Source organism: Triplophysa dalaica, chromosome 17 (assembly GCF_015846415.1).
Source record: "Triplophysa dalaica isolate WHDGS20190420 chromosome 17, ASM1584641v1, whole genome shotgun sequence".
NCBI lineage: Eukaryota > Metazoa > Chordata > Actinopteri > Cypriniformes > Nemacheilidae > Triplophysa > Triplophysa dalaica.
In genome coordinates this window covers 6,723,722-6,740,750 of record NC_079558.1, presented here as the reverse complement: position 1 = coordinate 6,740,750, position 17,029 = coordinate 6,723,722, and the positions used below count along the sequence as shown (strand labels likewise).

Here is a 17,029-nt window from a genome sequence, read left to right as displayed (position 1 = left end):
ACGTGATACAGCGCCACTCAGAGGCTGTTATGATTATTGCGTGTCCTTTATCAAATAAATGTAGTCCATCCGACCTTATCAAATCAATATATTTAAGAACATTCTGTATCATTTGTACTCAAATCTACAATGATTCTGGCCTTAAGTATCTACTAACACAATAGGATTTCATCATAAACAGTTTTCTAACCCAACATCCCTTTTTTCTTGTGGCAAACTACAAACGTAATTCAGTGCTATCACTTAATTTCCTTGTGGCCCCATGTACATGATTGTTATCAGACATAAGTGCCTTTCATGTAGTTCCTATAACAAGTAGTGACTGTGCTATTTCATGCTATGGTTCTGCAAACATGTTAACTGTATGTATTGTAAAGCACATGAGATCTGAACTAACAGTATGAATCAGATATGAATAAATCTTGGGTACATTAAAGGGACCCAAAAATGAAAATTCTGTTATTTTAAACTCACCATCTTGTCATTACAGACCTGTATGACTTTCTTTCTTCTGCAGAACACAAAAGAAGACATTTTGAAGAATGTTGGCAACCGAATAATGGTGGTGAGTAAATGATGACCGAATTTTAATTTGCGTAAACTATCACTTCAAGTTTAGAGTGAAAAAAGAACAACCTTGTGCAAAAACTGTGAACATGCAGAAAACTGTAACTGTTCTGTGACTGATGTTTTTTGCCATATTCATATATATTTATAATTATGTTTTTTTTAAATCCACTCTTAAATAAATAATAATTTGACAATTCTACAGTAGGACTATTATAATAAAATCTCAAGATGAATTTGCTGAGATGGAACACAACACATGAGAAACTAGTTAATAACCTTGACAAAAACAAAAGAAGCTTACAAAATAGACATTTTGTATTTTTATTTAAATTGCTCTACGTCAATGTCAAACAGTACAAATAAATTCTTATCTCTAACCCCCCCAGCCCCTCACCCCCCCCCCCAAAAAACAAGGCATTCATTAATTTCTAACATAGTCCTACTATAAACTTCAAATTACCCAACGCACTATTACATTTCATTACAATATTTTCATAACACTGTATCTAAAGCATAGATATAACACATGTACTAAAGAATTTCATCTATAAAAACACTGTAGTCTGACATACAATCTGACAGTCTTATTTGTACACACTTGTTGTTGACGCTGTATGCCTATGAACATTTTAGTGTATACAACAACACACCCTACTGTAGTATCTCACAAGGTCAGAAAAGTTCTGACTTGCACTTCCCTCTATTCTTGTTTTAAAATGTGCTTCATACTTTAAATATCGAAATACATCTACTATCACTTTCTAATTAAAGGGGACCTCCGCCCAAAAATGAAAATTCTGCCATTAATTAGTCACTCTCAAGTAGTTTAACATCCCTAGAAGCTCCGTTTTCCCCAAAACGCAAATTAAGGTCGTTTTGGAAGTTTTGGAAGCTTTCTGACTCCTCCATAGATTGCAACGCTACCAAAAACAACGCCCACACAGGCTCTACGTCATAACACGCATGCGTCGAGCGATGTTTACACCGGATGCACTGTCGGGAACGCGCGCTGGAAAACAACAACCAAATCAGGAAGTTTTAATAAAGTTGTTAGCTTTGTTTGTTTGCGCACAAAAATTATTCTCGTCACATTATATTAATTACTACTCAACCACCAGAGTCACGTGGACTTTTTTACGACGTCTTTACGCACTTTCGGCGCTTTGAAATTTGGTTGCGTTGCAATCTATGGAGGAGTCAAGCTTCCAAAACGACCTAAATTTGCATTCTGGGGAAAAACTGAGGTGTTAAGGGTACTTGAGGTACCTGAGTTAGTTATTACTTGAGTAATTAATGGCAGAATTTTCAATTTCGGGCGGAGTTCACTTTAAATGACAACAATACATTTACTTCCAAACAACCATCTCATCCTAAGAAAATGGTACCCACCATGCCATGTCCTTCATTTAGTTCATCGGTTATTATTCTTAAAAAAAAAGCAAATTTCAACTAGTCATGTCCGTATTTCACAATTCCTGCTGAACAGTTCACACAAGTGATCGATTGTAATACTTGTTTGGCATAGGCCTAAGTATTAATTGCAATGAGAGCCAGCGCCGCAGAAAGATTCCTTTGCATTCGCATAATATGTTATAAAGAGAAAGCAGTGCTTTCTGGGTTTGTTTTTCTTGAGTTGTCATACGAAAAGGCTCCAGCACAATTCCAGACAGCTGAGTTGACATGCTTTTCAAAACGCTCAGTCAATCTCCAAACTCGACATCTGCGGCATTATGAGGATGAAATGAGCACATGCATCAAGCATCCATTTTGATCCCCGTCAAGCAAGAAGCAAAGCCTCTAAGCAAGCCTCAAGAGATATTTTGCCCAAGGATTTGCAAGTGTTAAAACAAAGACATAACAGAGGCAAGATTATAAACAAGAAATTCAAGAGCGCGAGCGTAGCAGGCACTGGTTTGTACCATCTCTCCAGGACTCTTCTTCTAAATCATTTCAGCTGTTGTCACAATCTTTGTACCTCTTTCTTCTGTCACAAACACATCTCTGAACATTCTGTATCATATGTACTCAAATCTACAATGATTCTGGCCTTAAGTATCTACTAACACAATAGGATTTCATCATAAACAGTTTTCTAACCCAACATCCCTTTTTTCTTGTGGCAAACTTCAAACACAATTCAGTGCTATCACTTAATTTCCTTGTGGCCCCATGTACATCAAAACTGATTGTTATCAGACATAAGTGCCTTTCATGTAGTTCCTATAACAAGTAGTGACTGTGCTATTTCATGCTATGGTTCTGCAAACATGTTAACTGTATGTATTGTAAAGCACATGAGATCTGAACTAACAGTATGAATCAGATATGAATAAATCTTTGGTACATTAAAGGGACCCAAAAATGAAATTTCTGTCATCTTTAACTCACCCTCTTGTCATTTCAAACATGTATGTAAACATGGTAATCGAACAATGGTGGTTAGTAAATGATGACTGTATTTTTATTTTGGGTAAACTATCACTTCAAGTTTCGTAGAGTGAAAGAAGAACAACCTTGTGCAAAAACTGTGAACATGCAGAAAACTGTAACAGTTCTGTGACTGATGCTTTTTGTCATATTCCTGTAATCAAACAATTTGTTTGACGGAACAGAGCTCAAGCTTATGAGTGCTCTTGCCCCTGGCTGGTAATTAGTGTCACAGTGGATTCTCAGTATAGGATGGATCCAGGCCTCCACACATTTGGTTGGAGCCCCATACTCGATGTACTGAAGCGAGGTCTCGGTACCCGCAGGTTTTGGCTGCTTCCAGACACAGAGGATCGTAGACCGGCAGCCAGGGGACTCAACTCTGGGGCACTTTGGAACTGCTTGGCTGCCTGGAATGGGGTGTAGGCTTGCAGGGGAGTTGTGGCCTGTTGAATTGGCACTGAATAAGGCACAGGGGCAGTAGATATTTTGGGAAGAGCTGGCAAGGCTGCTGTCGGTGCAGGAGGTGGTGGGGAAAATGGTGCCATGGGCCGTGGAGCAACAGGAGGTGGGGACGTGACATCACTACGCCACATTGGCTCCCCGAGAGTGGTGGCGGAACGAGGGGCAATTACAGTAGGGGAGAGGGCTGTGGGTGCAGACATAGGAGTAGGTGTAGAGAAACGTTTGATTTCATATACACGGCTTGCTTTTAAGGGGACCTGCTTGGGCATGTTAATGGAATTACCTGTCATGCTTACACCATTCTGCTGCTGCTGATAACTTGCGGTGGTCTGAGGGAGTCCACCGCCATAACTGAACAAGGAGGAGTTGAGCTGGTATGGCTGCCTGCTCATAAAGTCAAGAGCCTTAATGCCAGGTTTGTGCTGGCCGGGTGCTGTTTTAACCCCAACGTTTGATGCATGGTTAGCCTTGGTGCTGCGCTGGGCCACTGGGGGACAGGATGGTGACAGCAGTGGATTATAATTGATAGGTGGTGGTGCACGGATGTTGGGAGAGTATTTCCAGTGAGCTGGGAGAGAGGGGGTGGGTGAAGGATCACGAGGCTGCGCTGGAGACTTTGGTTGTTTATCCACCACATAGCGCTCCATGCGGTTCTGTCTCCGCGCAAACAACTCTGCCCCTTTCCCTTGCATCTGGGAAATCTCAGGGGCAGGACGACCTATTTTCGGAGCAACTGGTGGTGGCATCTTGTTTTTCTGTGCGTGCATGAAGTTACAAGCCTCAGCACCCAGGTTGAGGAAGTCTTCCTCAGGGCCAGATTCAAACCCAGCTTCTGCACCAGAATGGGACCTTTCATCGAGGTTCTGCACTAGAGACAGTAGTTCAGGGTTGTATGACGGAGGCTTTTTCTCCTCTTGGGGATTAAACATTGGTTTCTTGCTGCTGCCACGACGACAAGCCTCCTGTAGGATGCCAGTACGGCCAGCAGGTACTGAGACCCGCTGTTCTCGAGAAGAAATCCCCTCTGTGGATTTTGCTTCTTGATACTCTTGGGGCATTGGTGTATCTGGTAATTCTGGTGTAGTGGATGCCACAGATATGTATGGATTGAAAGAGACCTTGAGGGTTGGGGAGGTTTGCACATTTGGTGTTACAGGCGTACAGGCATGAACTGAGGCTGGGGCAGGGACAGGGGCATGAGTAAAAGCATTGGGAGGGGCAGGGGCATGAGTAAAGCCATTGGGAGGGGCAGGGGCATGATTAAAGTTATAGGGAGGGGCAGGGGCATGAACAAAGGCATTGGGAGGAGCAGAGAAATTAGTAAAGGCATTGGGAGAGGAATGAGTAAAGGCATTGGGAGGGGCAGGGGGATGAATAAAGGCATTGGGAGGGGAATGAGTAAAGGCATTGGGAGGGGCTGGGGCATTTGTAAAGGGGGGAGAGAAGGGCTGTGCTGGCACATGAAATGGTGGAGGTGGCTGATATTGTGCAGAAACTTTGTGGTAAGGAGGACTGAGGGGCATTGCCTGTGTTTGAGAAGAATAAGGCTGGACCATACCAGATGGGGAATTTAAGGATATTGTGTGAGACGCTGTTGGAGAAAAAGGACCAGAGGAACTGGAATAGGTTGGGGAGTAGAACGGAGCATTTGAAGGGGGAGGTGAAAACGGACCTGAAGTGACAGAGGAAGGAGAGAACAAAGAGGAAGGACCGATCACAGAGGAAAGGCTATTGAAGGTGGCCGGTCTGGCAGGGATATACAATGATGTTGTAGACACAGCTTTCTTCACCTCTGAGCTTGCAGGAGAGAAGGAGGCTGGGATTGTTGCCACAGACACAGCCTTGATCTGTGATTCAGCCTTTTTGGCAGTGTTGGGTCTGAAGACTACCGGAGCCGTTGCTGCTCTGTGGCTTACACAGCCTGGGGCAAATGGCCTGGCAGTTCTGTTGTGGACTGAGCTTGCAACTGATGAATCTGCTTGCTCTGTTAAAGCTCCTGCCATAGATGGCATCAGCATCTGGCCCGGGGAGGACAACACAACGCTTGTCCTGCTCACCACCAAAGGTTCCCCGTTCAACATATTGGTACTATGAGAAGTAGTCAAGGGAGCGTTTGGAGTATCTGCCAACATTATGTCTCCCAGGTGATTTGACATAGGTAATACGGAGGGTGTAACCAGGTTTGATGTATGTTCTTCTGCTCTTTTCCGCTGTTGTTCAAAAAGCTGGGCCCCTTTACCCGAGGTGGCGTTTAGGCCAAGGTTGGTTTTCACATCTCTGTCAGGCACAATACACGCTGAAGTTCTCCTATCTAGAACGTCCAAGTAACCACTATCCCAGGTGGGGTCTGGTGCAGCCGAAAAACCGTCCTCATCAAGCTCAGAATCACTGCCAGGAAAAAAGCTTTCGTCCTCTGTTTCTCCCTCAGTGGTACTGCAACCCTCTCCGTCCACACTGCCAAAGCTGGTGAGAGTGTACTTCTTTGCACGCTGTCGTCGCTTCTTGAACATAAGCACACCTTTAGAGTGTGGGTTAGGAGCGTCAGTCAAAAGCGAGGCAATTGTTCGGCATTTGGTTCTAGCCTCCTTCACCTGCTTTTCCTGTTTGCTCTCACCCCTGTGCAGCTCTGAGGAGAGAGAAAAAAATGTGGATAGTGATCAACGTATGTGTTTTACTTGAACAGTGTCACAAAGCTTTACATTTTATATCACATGCCAGTTAACAGTTTAGTACTTATGAATACCCAAAAGAAAATTACAGATGAAATTACACTACAACTACTCCTTCATAGTTAAATTGATCTAAATTATACTTCATTTAGGGAACAGTTCACACCAAAAAGAATACTCAGTTGTTCCTAGTCTGTATAAATGTGTTCTGATGAACACAAAGAAAGACAATTTCAATTCTTACCAACCAATTCTTGGCCACCGTTGACTTCCAAAGTAGAAAAAATTACAATAGTTCTCAAAAGTGCAGCAGAATGGTTTGCTTTCCTACATTCTTCAAAATTACCAGAAAAAAACAAGAAGTTTTGAGCAAAGACGTCTACAAAGTCATTTTGGTAGTCAATGGTGGCCAAGAACATTTTGGTTACAAGCATTCTTCCAAATATCTCTCTCTGTTTTCATCAGAAATTAGAAATGTATACAGATTTGGAACAACTCGAAGGTGAGTAAATTAAGACTTTTCATTTTTGGGTGAACTGTTCCTTTAAGTAGCCTATCAACTTTGTCCCATATGTTTCTCATAAAATGGAAATAAACACAAATTAGACAATTGGTTCTATTTATTTACTATAAAGATTGACTATGTGCATAACATAGTCAAGTCTTTTGATAGCATATTTTCATTCTTAAAAAAATAAAACATAATGCAAATTTACATGTCGGGTGTAAAATAACATGAAAAACATGTAATTTTACTTTACAAAAATAAAATTTGTATGGTTTTCTTTTTATATTTTAATATTACACATTTTTACCTTATTTTATTCAAGTGTAATTTAAGACACTTACACATAATATACTAAATAGAGAAGTTATATAGCCGCTTCTTAATAATGTTTTTACTATGTGATGGCTCATACTCTTGATGTCATGTTTATCCTTTCAGTACATTAGTTTATGATGAACAGTGTTGTTCTTTTCCATTAGCCATAGATGCATTGGAAACAACATCAATCAGGGGATCAAAAGTTTGTATCTTGCATCCTGGCATGTCAGGCCTGTTTGGAGAAGTCTATATTGTCACATTTACGACTTTTATATAAAAGTGCCTTCACTAATGAGGGACAAAAACAAACCAAATCAGATACTACTTTGTGATAAATCAAGTTGGCATTGCAATAAATGGCACACACTTTCTAGTCGAGTCAGAATAGCTCTGATAAAGGACACCATTATGCAGTGGGTTGGATGCTGAAATGTCTGGCAGAAACCCTCATGGTAAATCAGTGAGCTCAATCTCCTCTACAAATAGCCCATCACATTCTAACAGCTTGAACAAGTCAGTCCCTGGAGAACTGGTCTCTGTGCTAAAACACAGAGCAAAGACATCTGATATGACTTTACAAACAAACCCAAAAGAGTCAAGAGGCACGACATTTCAGGCTAATATGTAAGGCATATACCATCCACAAAACAACAAGGTTGGATCAGAATAATCTCATCTGAAAGGTTGGTGCAGTAAAGAAATGCACTTTTTAATTATCTGTAAAAAATATAAACAGTAAAGGGTATAAAAAGTCAACAATATATTGATGAGAAGTATCAAAATACAACTGTTTTGCTATCTTTTTTCCAATAAATAAAGAAAGAAATTATAAGAGAACCCCAAAAGCTCAAATAAATGTTACCGTATTATAACAACAACACCTATTTCCATTTTATCTTGTAGATCATTCAATCCACTTTCCGAAAAGATTATTTGCCCAATAAAACAACATCTTCCTGTCAGTATTTCAATCCAAAGCGCCTTCGAAGCTCCACAAAAACCCTGCAGTCTTTACCTGAGTAGATGTGTTCTTCATGTTCAACCGCTCCAGGCGATGTGAGGCTTCTCATATTGTTCAGCCTTACTGGCAGCACTTGCCCAAACACACTAATGGAGCACAGCCAGAATTACTTGGGTCCTCTGCCCACATTGGTGTAAAATCACCCAGTCCATAGCCAGGGGTCAGGCCTTTTAAAGACCTTTTGTCAAACCTCATCACCCTGTAACCGACCCTAAGAAACCCCATTATGTCATTTGGGCTATTTTAATCAATGACCGGTGCTAACAGACATTTCCCACCTGTTTGGGCACACTTCTGTCTCTGGCTGAACCGACTTAGGGTGACCCGTCATGTGGGGTCTTGAAGATCAAAATACTCACCGCTCATTGCTGGTTTTCATCATCACACATTTGACACCTTATACCACACCACAATGCGCTTACTCAAAACTTTTAAAAGTTCACCCCCCAAAAAAATTCTGTCATCATTTATTCACTCTCATGACGTTCGAAACATGTATTTTCACTCTTTATTTTGTGGAACACAAAAGAAGATATTTTGAGAAATGTCTCCGTGGTTTTGTGTCCATACAATGGAAGTAAATGTTGTTTGGTAACCAAAGTTCTTAAAAATGTCTTCTGTTTGGTTCTGCAGAGGAAAGAAAGTCATACAGGTCTGGAAAGACACGAGGGGGAATAATTCCTCCTCAAAAGCTATTTAATGTTGGTTTACCATCAGCTTTGAGAAAGATGTATTTAAAGCTACTGATCGGCACATCAGTAATTTGTTTCAATGCTTTTGACCCCATACTGTGCTGCCACAATAACAGGTGTGCAGTGTGCACACTACTCCATCTTTTCTTACCACGACTGTCTGAATTCCCAGGCTTATTCTGTAATATCACCACTTACAGTGACAGAGAAAAGCAGCTGTCAATGACCCTTTCCATTCACTGCACGAATGCTTCTAGCCTCTGTGAGACACACATGTGTTTGGACAGAACTCACAAACAAGTTACAGAATTAAATACAGAATTGAGTGAACCTCAGAATTTCTCCTTCTAGTCTTAGAAAGCAAAGTGACCTTCAGACTGTGGGCAGGGTGCCATTGGATAACCCTGCTTGAATGCTTTTAGGGGGAGGAATTAGCACCCCATCAGCTACACAAGATATATTGTTTGATCACTTGTTTACCTGGGAGGCTCTAATATGCTTCTCTAAAATATTTTTAAACGTCTTGTAATCTTCATGACTTTTAAACATTGTAAATCTATTTCATTGACACAAATGCGTCTGATATTCATAGTCTGTTTCTGACTGGGATGGAAAAGCTTTAAACACATTAAACAGTGATTTAAGCAATATAATACTTTGTGAAATCTGTCATTGGCATTTTCTACCTAAAGCATCTAAATCCAATAATATGATATATGAGCATTGATTTCATTCTGTCAGTGCAAATATGGGTGATTTAAATAAACATTTTACAAATAAGCATGTATAGAAGGTTTAAATGAGAAACAAGACCATCAAACTTTGATTACAGTGTTTAAAATTCAATAAAGAGACAAAACTCTTTGCAGATTATTTGTGCTATTATTAGTATAGTAAAAAGAGTTCAAAAGGAGGGAATAAAATGACAGTGAGACTACAGAGCAACTGGACATGCCTTTCCTAGCATGCAACACTGATCTGTATTATAGGCCTGAGTCAGATGACAAATATAGTTTCTACCTCTCTTCCGTCCGGCCCCCTCCCCTGTTTTAACCATGAGCAGAGCGCTACTGTAAGAACCCACATCATCATCAGTTGTGAACTTAATTATAAATCCCACACAGCAAGCTTATGAATATTCTCAATCAATATTCTCTATCTATAGTCTATTAAAAGCAGAACTTTAGACAAACATAAACACATTTGTTGACAGAAACACTGATTTTGATTTTACATGTATTTATGTTACAGTCCCACTTCACCCACTAACCATCAGTGATGCCCCTGACCTGCTATTTTCAATGTAGGTCGTAGACATGCAAGTGCAGCTTCTTTCTACTTGAATGTGGAAAGACCGAAATTTTGACTGTTTGTGAATTTTTGCTTAAAATATATATTTTTAAATTTGCAGCAAAATCTGTAAAAAATGTTTCATGGGCAAATCACACTAATATATATTTTTCAAACTGGTTCAGTAACAAGACAAACAGCTTTAGAGTATCTGAACAACATGGCATCCTTTCATTCACAGATTTCAATGCCTGATCAATAAGAAGTATGAAACTATACGAATCGCGAGTGGTGTTGTATATGGCGACATATTAGTTATGTGAGGTGATTGAAGGTGGTGTATCAACGGCTCTGATAGTTAGTAGATAACTCGTTTTTAATAATTACTAATTTTCGTTTCATATTTTGTTTTCTTATTTAAATGTATTAATTTATATTAGTCATTTATTTCCTCTTTTATTTTTTCTCAACAAATACTTATTTATTATTATACGATTAATGTCTTCTTTATTTATATAATCTGACTAGAAATTAAGAAAAGTATAGCAGCCAACACAACACTTAATTTAGAATTATTACACGTAACTTCCCATAGGGTATACATGGCATGTTCCAGGTATGATATAGTGACATGTAGAAACACTATATTTTTCTATATTTCAACTATTTTGTTTAAAGCGATAGTAAAAAATGACACTCACTAGCTTGCTTGGCCTTGTCCATATATGTAGCACTAAGTTCTTCATCCACTGGTTTATTCACAGGGCCCACCATGGGTACCATCAGCTTGTGAGATGCCAACATGAGAGCCCCCTTAGCCCGTTCTGGAGAAACAAGAGGTGGTACAGAGGGCGGCTCCTGAAAGCCGCTGTCCACTTCTGCAGTTCCGGATGGACTTTGGTCAGAATTCTCAGATGAATTCTCTTCTCTATGCGACCATTCAGGCTGCTGTGGCTGGTAGACCACCTCTCTACGGGCCACCCCGGGCATCGCGTGGTGCTGCTTTGCCATTCCATTCATATCAGGTACTGCCCAGCTCACATCCTGTGCACTTTCATAGCCACTGAGTTCCGAGGTCTCCTCCTCCTGGGGTGAGACTTGTCCTGGGCTTTTGGCGGGGGAGCAACTGGGGCTTCTTCGTCTCTGTCTGCGTTGCCTTTCCTGGGCCGTCACATCTGCGTCGCTGTCTGTCTCACCATAGTACGCCTCGCTGTCTGGAGGGGATGTAAGACACTCAATGCCACCGGTGGGGGACATGAGCGATGCTCTGTTGACACCAGGAGGATTAGAGCTGAGCGGGGGAGATAGAGCTCGTAATGCTGCGCGATACTCTTTATCAATCCGGGGGGAGGGAGCCCGACCAAGGAGCACCACTGACTGAAATGCCGCTGGGGCCCTGAATAAAATGCACAGTGCTTAATTCAGTAGGATCTCAACAGCACACCTAAAAACACAACTGTGATCTCATTCTGACCTTTTGATTCGCAGATGGAGGTTTCCTCTGCCAGCATCGATAAGATTCATTGCCTCAGCATGAGACAGTGTGTCACAGGGGATATCATTGATTGACACCAGCTCATCTGTCTCTCGGAGACCTGCCCTGCAAGCCTTACTGCGTTTTCTCACCTATACCAGCAGGGGGAGACAGAGGAAGCATAAATGGCTACAAACAATTCAACAGTGCTATTGCTAAATGCCTAAGCTCAGTGAGAAGACAAACGAATATTTAACTATATAAAAACATAAGCTAATTTATATTACCAAACTAATACATGTATTACTATGTTTACATTCTATAGTCAGAGAAGATTTGGTTTTCCCGGCATACTAAAACTTTATAATATATACTTTTTGGGTTCTTCAAGGCATATCTATAGTTGTTTGCTTGGAATGAAACAACTCCAATTTAAACACAAGTAAAACACATTTTCAAGTAGTAAAACATGAAACAATGTATAATATTGTGAAAAAACCTCCATATCCCATAAATATAACTGACTTGAATTAATGATTCTTTGTTTCACTGCAGCCAGGTTCCCCCGCAGCGAATACAATAAAATGACTAACAGCATGTGTTACTAATAAACCAATGAATGATCTGTCGGCCTGAGCAGATCGCTGAGGGTCTCAAATCAGATTCAGTGGACTACATCCCATCGGTAATAGCTAATAGCCCATTATCTATATATAAGACTATTTCCTACATGGAGAGTCTTAAAATAAAACCTGATTTCACAACTATAGGCCGTATCTTTTATGCAATTGCCAGAGACCTTTAGAACGTAGGACTCATCCAATTGGATTTGGATTTGCAACAACATATTGACAAATTGGCAGGGCGAACACAGTTTTAAAGGGACAATTTACCCAAAATTAAAATTCTGTCATCATTTATTCACCCTGGAGTTGTTCCAAATCTGTAGAGATTTCGTAGTTCTGATCAACACAGAGAACCAAACAGTTTTTGCCACCATTGACCATAAATGTAAAAATTACAAAAAATATTACAATCATAGTCAAAAGTGCCCCAGAACAGTTTACTTTTCTTTAAAATATAGAGAACAGAACAAATAAATGTATAAAGCAGTTTTTCTTCTAACGGTAGTCAATGGTGGCCAAGAAGTGTTTGGTTTCTAACATTTTTCCGATTATCTTTCTCTGTGTTCATCAGAACAAAGAAACGTATACAGATTTGGAACAACTTAAAGATGTGATTAAATGAAGATAGAATTAAACATTTTTGGTTAACTGTTCCTTTAAGGAGGCCCACGTTGCTTTTTTAATTCTCTGAAAGGAATAGAGAGCCTTATTGAGGTCATCTGTCAGATAAGACAGCACGTTCTAACAATCACTTCTTTAACACGTACCAGGATAAAAGTCTGGCCACGTTTCCAGCTTTGATTCCAAACAACACAATACAAGCTTGACTACCACTATTTATTCGAATAAATAATAAAAGAATGTTCAATGAGCTTTGTTTGTCAAAATTCTAACTAACAAATCTAACAATCACTTTCCAATAACAACTTTATAACAAAACTTTGTCTTATATGGGGGACAAAGATAAAAGCTTTACTGTTGTTCACCTTCCACAGATTATTATTGCGATCAAATGGTCTGAGAATGCGAATAGAGGGAACAACAAGTGCAGCTGGTGCCAGGGCAGCTGTTGCCTCTTGGCAGACCTGAATCATAGCATGTCATGAATTCACCATGTGTTCTTCACATCCTAAAAAAGGGCTCAAGCATTGTAAAAAGTCAGTCGTCACTCACCCTCAATAGATTCTACCTAAAACTCAACAAAAGCCTGTTTCTTAGAAGCGGATTGTCCTACAAATACTAACTGAGTAACAGAGCCGAGGAAGCATTAAATGTATCCGAATAGCCGAACAGCTACATTAGAAGCAGTACATTATGAGTTCTGAGAACGCTCTTGATTTCTTCAGACATTTTCAAAACCTTGAGCAGGTTGAGAGTTAAATTTTGCTAGCTGAGCAAGTGTCACTGAGGTCGAACATGCCAGGATTAAAACGAGCATTCAGAGATCCTGCCGGATCAGAATAGCTCAAATAAAAGTAGAGATGGTGATGGAAAAGAAGGCCACACTGCCAAACAGATGGAACAGACTTTGCAGAGGTGACCTTTGGTGTACCTATGGAACTCAGGAAAATCCCTGGTGCTTTTTTTTGTTTTTCCAAACCAATGTATTTTTCTAAATGTATAAAGCCTAAGACCATCTCAGCATGACATCTGTCTTCTCGGCCTGAACATGGAAAGTCAGAGTTGCCCAGACGGCCTCGGGTATTGCTCATCCTTCCAAAATAGCCCTTAGATCAGGCAAAATGCATTGCACACAGTTGTCGCTTCACAAATGTAGCTCACTGTGTTTATAAGTAGAGAGTGTGGCTGTAATTCTACTCAGTCCTGAAATAACGTGCTCATTTAGATAGAAATGTGAGAATGCTTCTTTTAAAGATCTGGATTCCAGAGAAAGCCGTACAAAAAGGTGTCAATTAGTTAAGAGTGAAGAGGTTCGCTTGGAAAGCCTCTCAGCTTTATCTATGGAACAGGCATGCTTGCAGCACAGAGCCAAAAAGCTCTTGAATAGACGTTTATCAACAGATAAAGGAAGAGGCCTGGGGGCCGTGGTTAAAAAATGATGTGACAGTATTATCTTATTGATGGCTTTGCCCTTATTAAATAAGAGACATGTACTATGAGTATCAAAAAAGCATTTGTGCACGTTCTGAAACCTGTTAAAAATCAATATGCAGTTATGTTATACACACATAACACAAAATGAATATTATGAATACACACGTGTTCACTTGTTACTATACAGTAGGTTACATGACATGAGCATTTCACAAAAAATCCTTCTCTATCAGGTGATAGATCACAATCTGACAAGAGTAATGTATGGTTTATTAATATTAGATGGAAATGTTGCAGACGTGTACAGTTAAGTACACTGTGGTTTAGATACAGTAGCTGGTCACATCAAGGCCTTTAAAGGGATAGTACAGTTATTTCACTAATTTTTCCAAACCTGAATGACTTTATTTATTCTGCAGAACACAAATTAAGATATTTTGAAGAACAATGGAACATTGCTCCCCATTGACTTGTATTATATGGACACATTACTCAAAATATCTTCTTTTGTGTTCCACAGAAGAAAGAGGCATGAGGTATTGAATGAAGAAAGGGTGAATAAATGATGATGATTAACTGTCCATTTAAAGTCTTGTTTTAAAGCAAATTAAATTCTCTATGAAACACATGGTTCGGGTTATCTACGTCCCCTTACCTTTGCCACTTGAAGGGGCATCTGTTGCTCAGCTCCTCCCTGTAATCGGAAACCCCATGGTGCACCTCCGGAGAGGATCACAACGACTTCCTCTGCCACCATTTTTCTAATTGTCTTTAGCGTCTTTTAATATATTTTCTCTGTTCCCTTCAGTAGTCTTGTCCCATCCCTGGATCTTTAGTTGAGCTCAATGGCCTTGACTGCCTGCAGTGCTTCTGCCAGTCCTGAGAGGTGAGCGTAGATATCACTCCCCACAGGTCATGAACATGTGAAGTGTGTGGGGAAAAAAGGGGGTGGGAGGAAGTGTGAACAGGCGCTATCTCTCTCTCTCTCTTTATTGGAATGCTGGTTTGGCGGGTGGGGGTGCATGGTCTGGATCCAGGACCTCCTTCCTTCATCCTGCTGAACACACTTGTCCTGTCAATCCACAGCCACATCCAAATGATGCTGATAGACCCTCTAAAAATACCCCGGCAGTTCCACTGAGCTTTATCTATGAATGCCTTCAGAATCAGAAGGGAGCTGTTAGAGGACTTATTCTGGAGGTCAGATGCATCAAAGACCACAAAATAAATTTAATGCTTCTTCGTGATTGTTTAGCAAACTAAAAATTAATCTAAAATGTGTCAAGAAACACCTTAATAATAATAGAGACATTTTAAACGTTATTTTTTGTTGATGATAATTAAGATTAAAGATATTTGTCAGAAAAATGCTCTGATTTAGACATTCATGTATTTTATACTTCACATATAATAAATAGATCTATATTTATATAGATGTTTCATCGGACGTACGCACCTGGGTCGAAGTTAACTTCCGGTCTGTGTTTGTTGATCGGTGTGGCTAATGGCTATAATACTATTCATATTTTAATTGTATTTGATTTTTTTGTATAATTATATTTTATTGTATAATTTTGTATTAAATGAACAATATGTTGGATTTTATTGTATATTTATTTATTAAATTAACAATTGGTTGAATGGGTCATCTAACTTTGTTGCATTTATGTTAATCCAAGTAATCCAAGTTCTTTTACTGGAAAACCGGAATAATAATAATAATAGCTAGTCATACTTTTAATTTGCTGAGTAATGTTATTTCTTTTGCTTGTTATCAAAAAAATTCTGAAGGGACACGTTTCTTTGCGGATGTGTAGCTGAAGTTAAGCATGCATGTGGAGTAATGTTTGCGTATGTTATTGCTTTAGTTTGGTCTTATGTCCTGTGATGTGGTTAAAGACATTTTGGAATGATTTATTCACCCTCATGTCAGTTAAAATCTGCATATGACTCTTCTGTGGAACACAAAAGAAGATATTTTGAGGAATGGTTTTGTGCGCATACAATGGACGTCAATGTTTTTTGGTTACTAACATTCTTAAAAATATATTAAAAATACAGATTTTGTGTTTTGCACGAAAAAAGTAAGGAATGAAATGAGGGTGAGTATATGATGTGTTTGATTTTCCAGTTGGCTGACAAATATAAAGTGGTGTGATTGTGTCTATGTGTCATAACATCCATTGCTTTGTGTCAAATTCTACACGTGTGGTGAGTGATAATATGTTTTTTTATGTTTTAAATAATATTCGTTTGAAGGGTACAGTCTGGACCAGCATGGGCCACAATCAGAGTACACCCTAGATAGAAGGCCACTCCATCACAGTGTAGTTTAAAACAGATCACAACAGCCACTAGAGGGAGTAAAGATCCCTCATGATCTGAGCAAGAGGAGCTCACACTCGGTATATATTTGGACAGATATCTGCCTTTGCAAGAGAAAACAACTCATAAAAGGAAAAAAAATATCAGAAGAGATTGTCGTCATATAGCAAAGATTTTCTTATAGCAGTTAACACCTTCGCTAAAGTCACCGGTGACCGATTATCTAAAATAAGCTATTGGCTACCTTTTGGGGTTTTAAAAAATCTATTTTGTGTGTAAATTCTGCAGTGAAAAGATACAATTATTTAATGTTCTTTGTGAAACAATACAACAATTTGAGTAATGCAACAAGTAACTGAATGTTGGCATTGTTTATCCAAATTAAACAATTCTTTCCTGTAGTTCAGTGGTAAGAACATTGGTTGTGGGTTCGATCCCGGGGGATTGCAAATACCTATGTAAAATGTATAGGATAAAAGCAAGTCGCTTTGGATAAAAACGTCTGCCAAATGCCGTAATGTAACTGTAAGTAATGTGTTCCACATTTGATTCAGTTATGTCATTGGTAAAGTCTACCTGTGTGATCGTC

The 17,029-nt window shown here is 39.5% G+C and overlaps 1 protein-coding gene across 1 annotated transcript; it reads right to left on the bottom strand.

Moving 5' to 3' along the window:
• Positions 1–890: 890 nt before the first annotated feature.
• On the bottom strand, positions 891–15,035 carry synpo2lb (synaptopodin 2-like b). The gene is made up of 4 exons (XM_056771902.1): positions 14,771–15,035; positions 11,435–11,586; positions 10,662–11,356; positions 891–6,088 (listed from the first exon to the last, which is right to left on the bottom strand). Exons 1-4 carry the CDS (start codon positions 14,870–14,872, stop codon positions 3,240–3,242), a joined length of 3,798 nt encoding a protein of 1,265 aa, XP_056627880.1. The 5' UTR covers positions 14,873–15,035; the 3' UTR covers positions 891–3,239.
• Between the last annotated feature and the right edge of the window lie 1,994 nt (positions 15,036–17,029).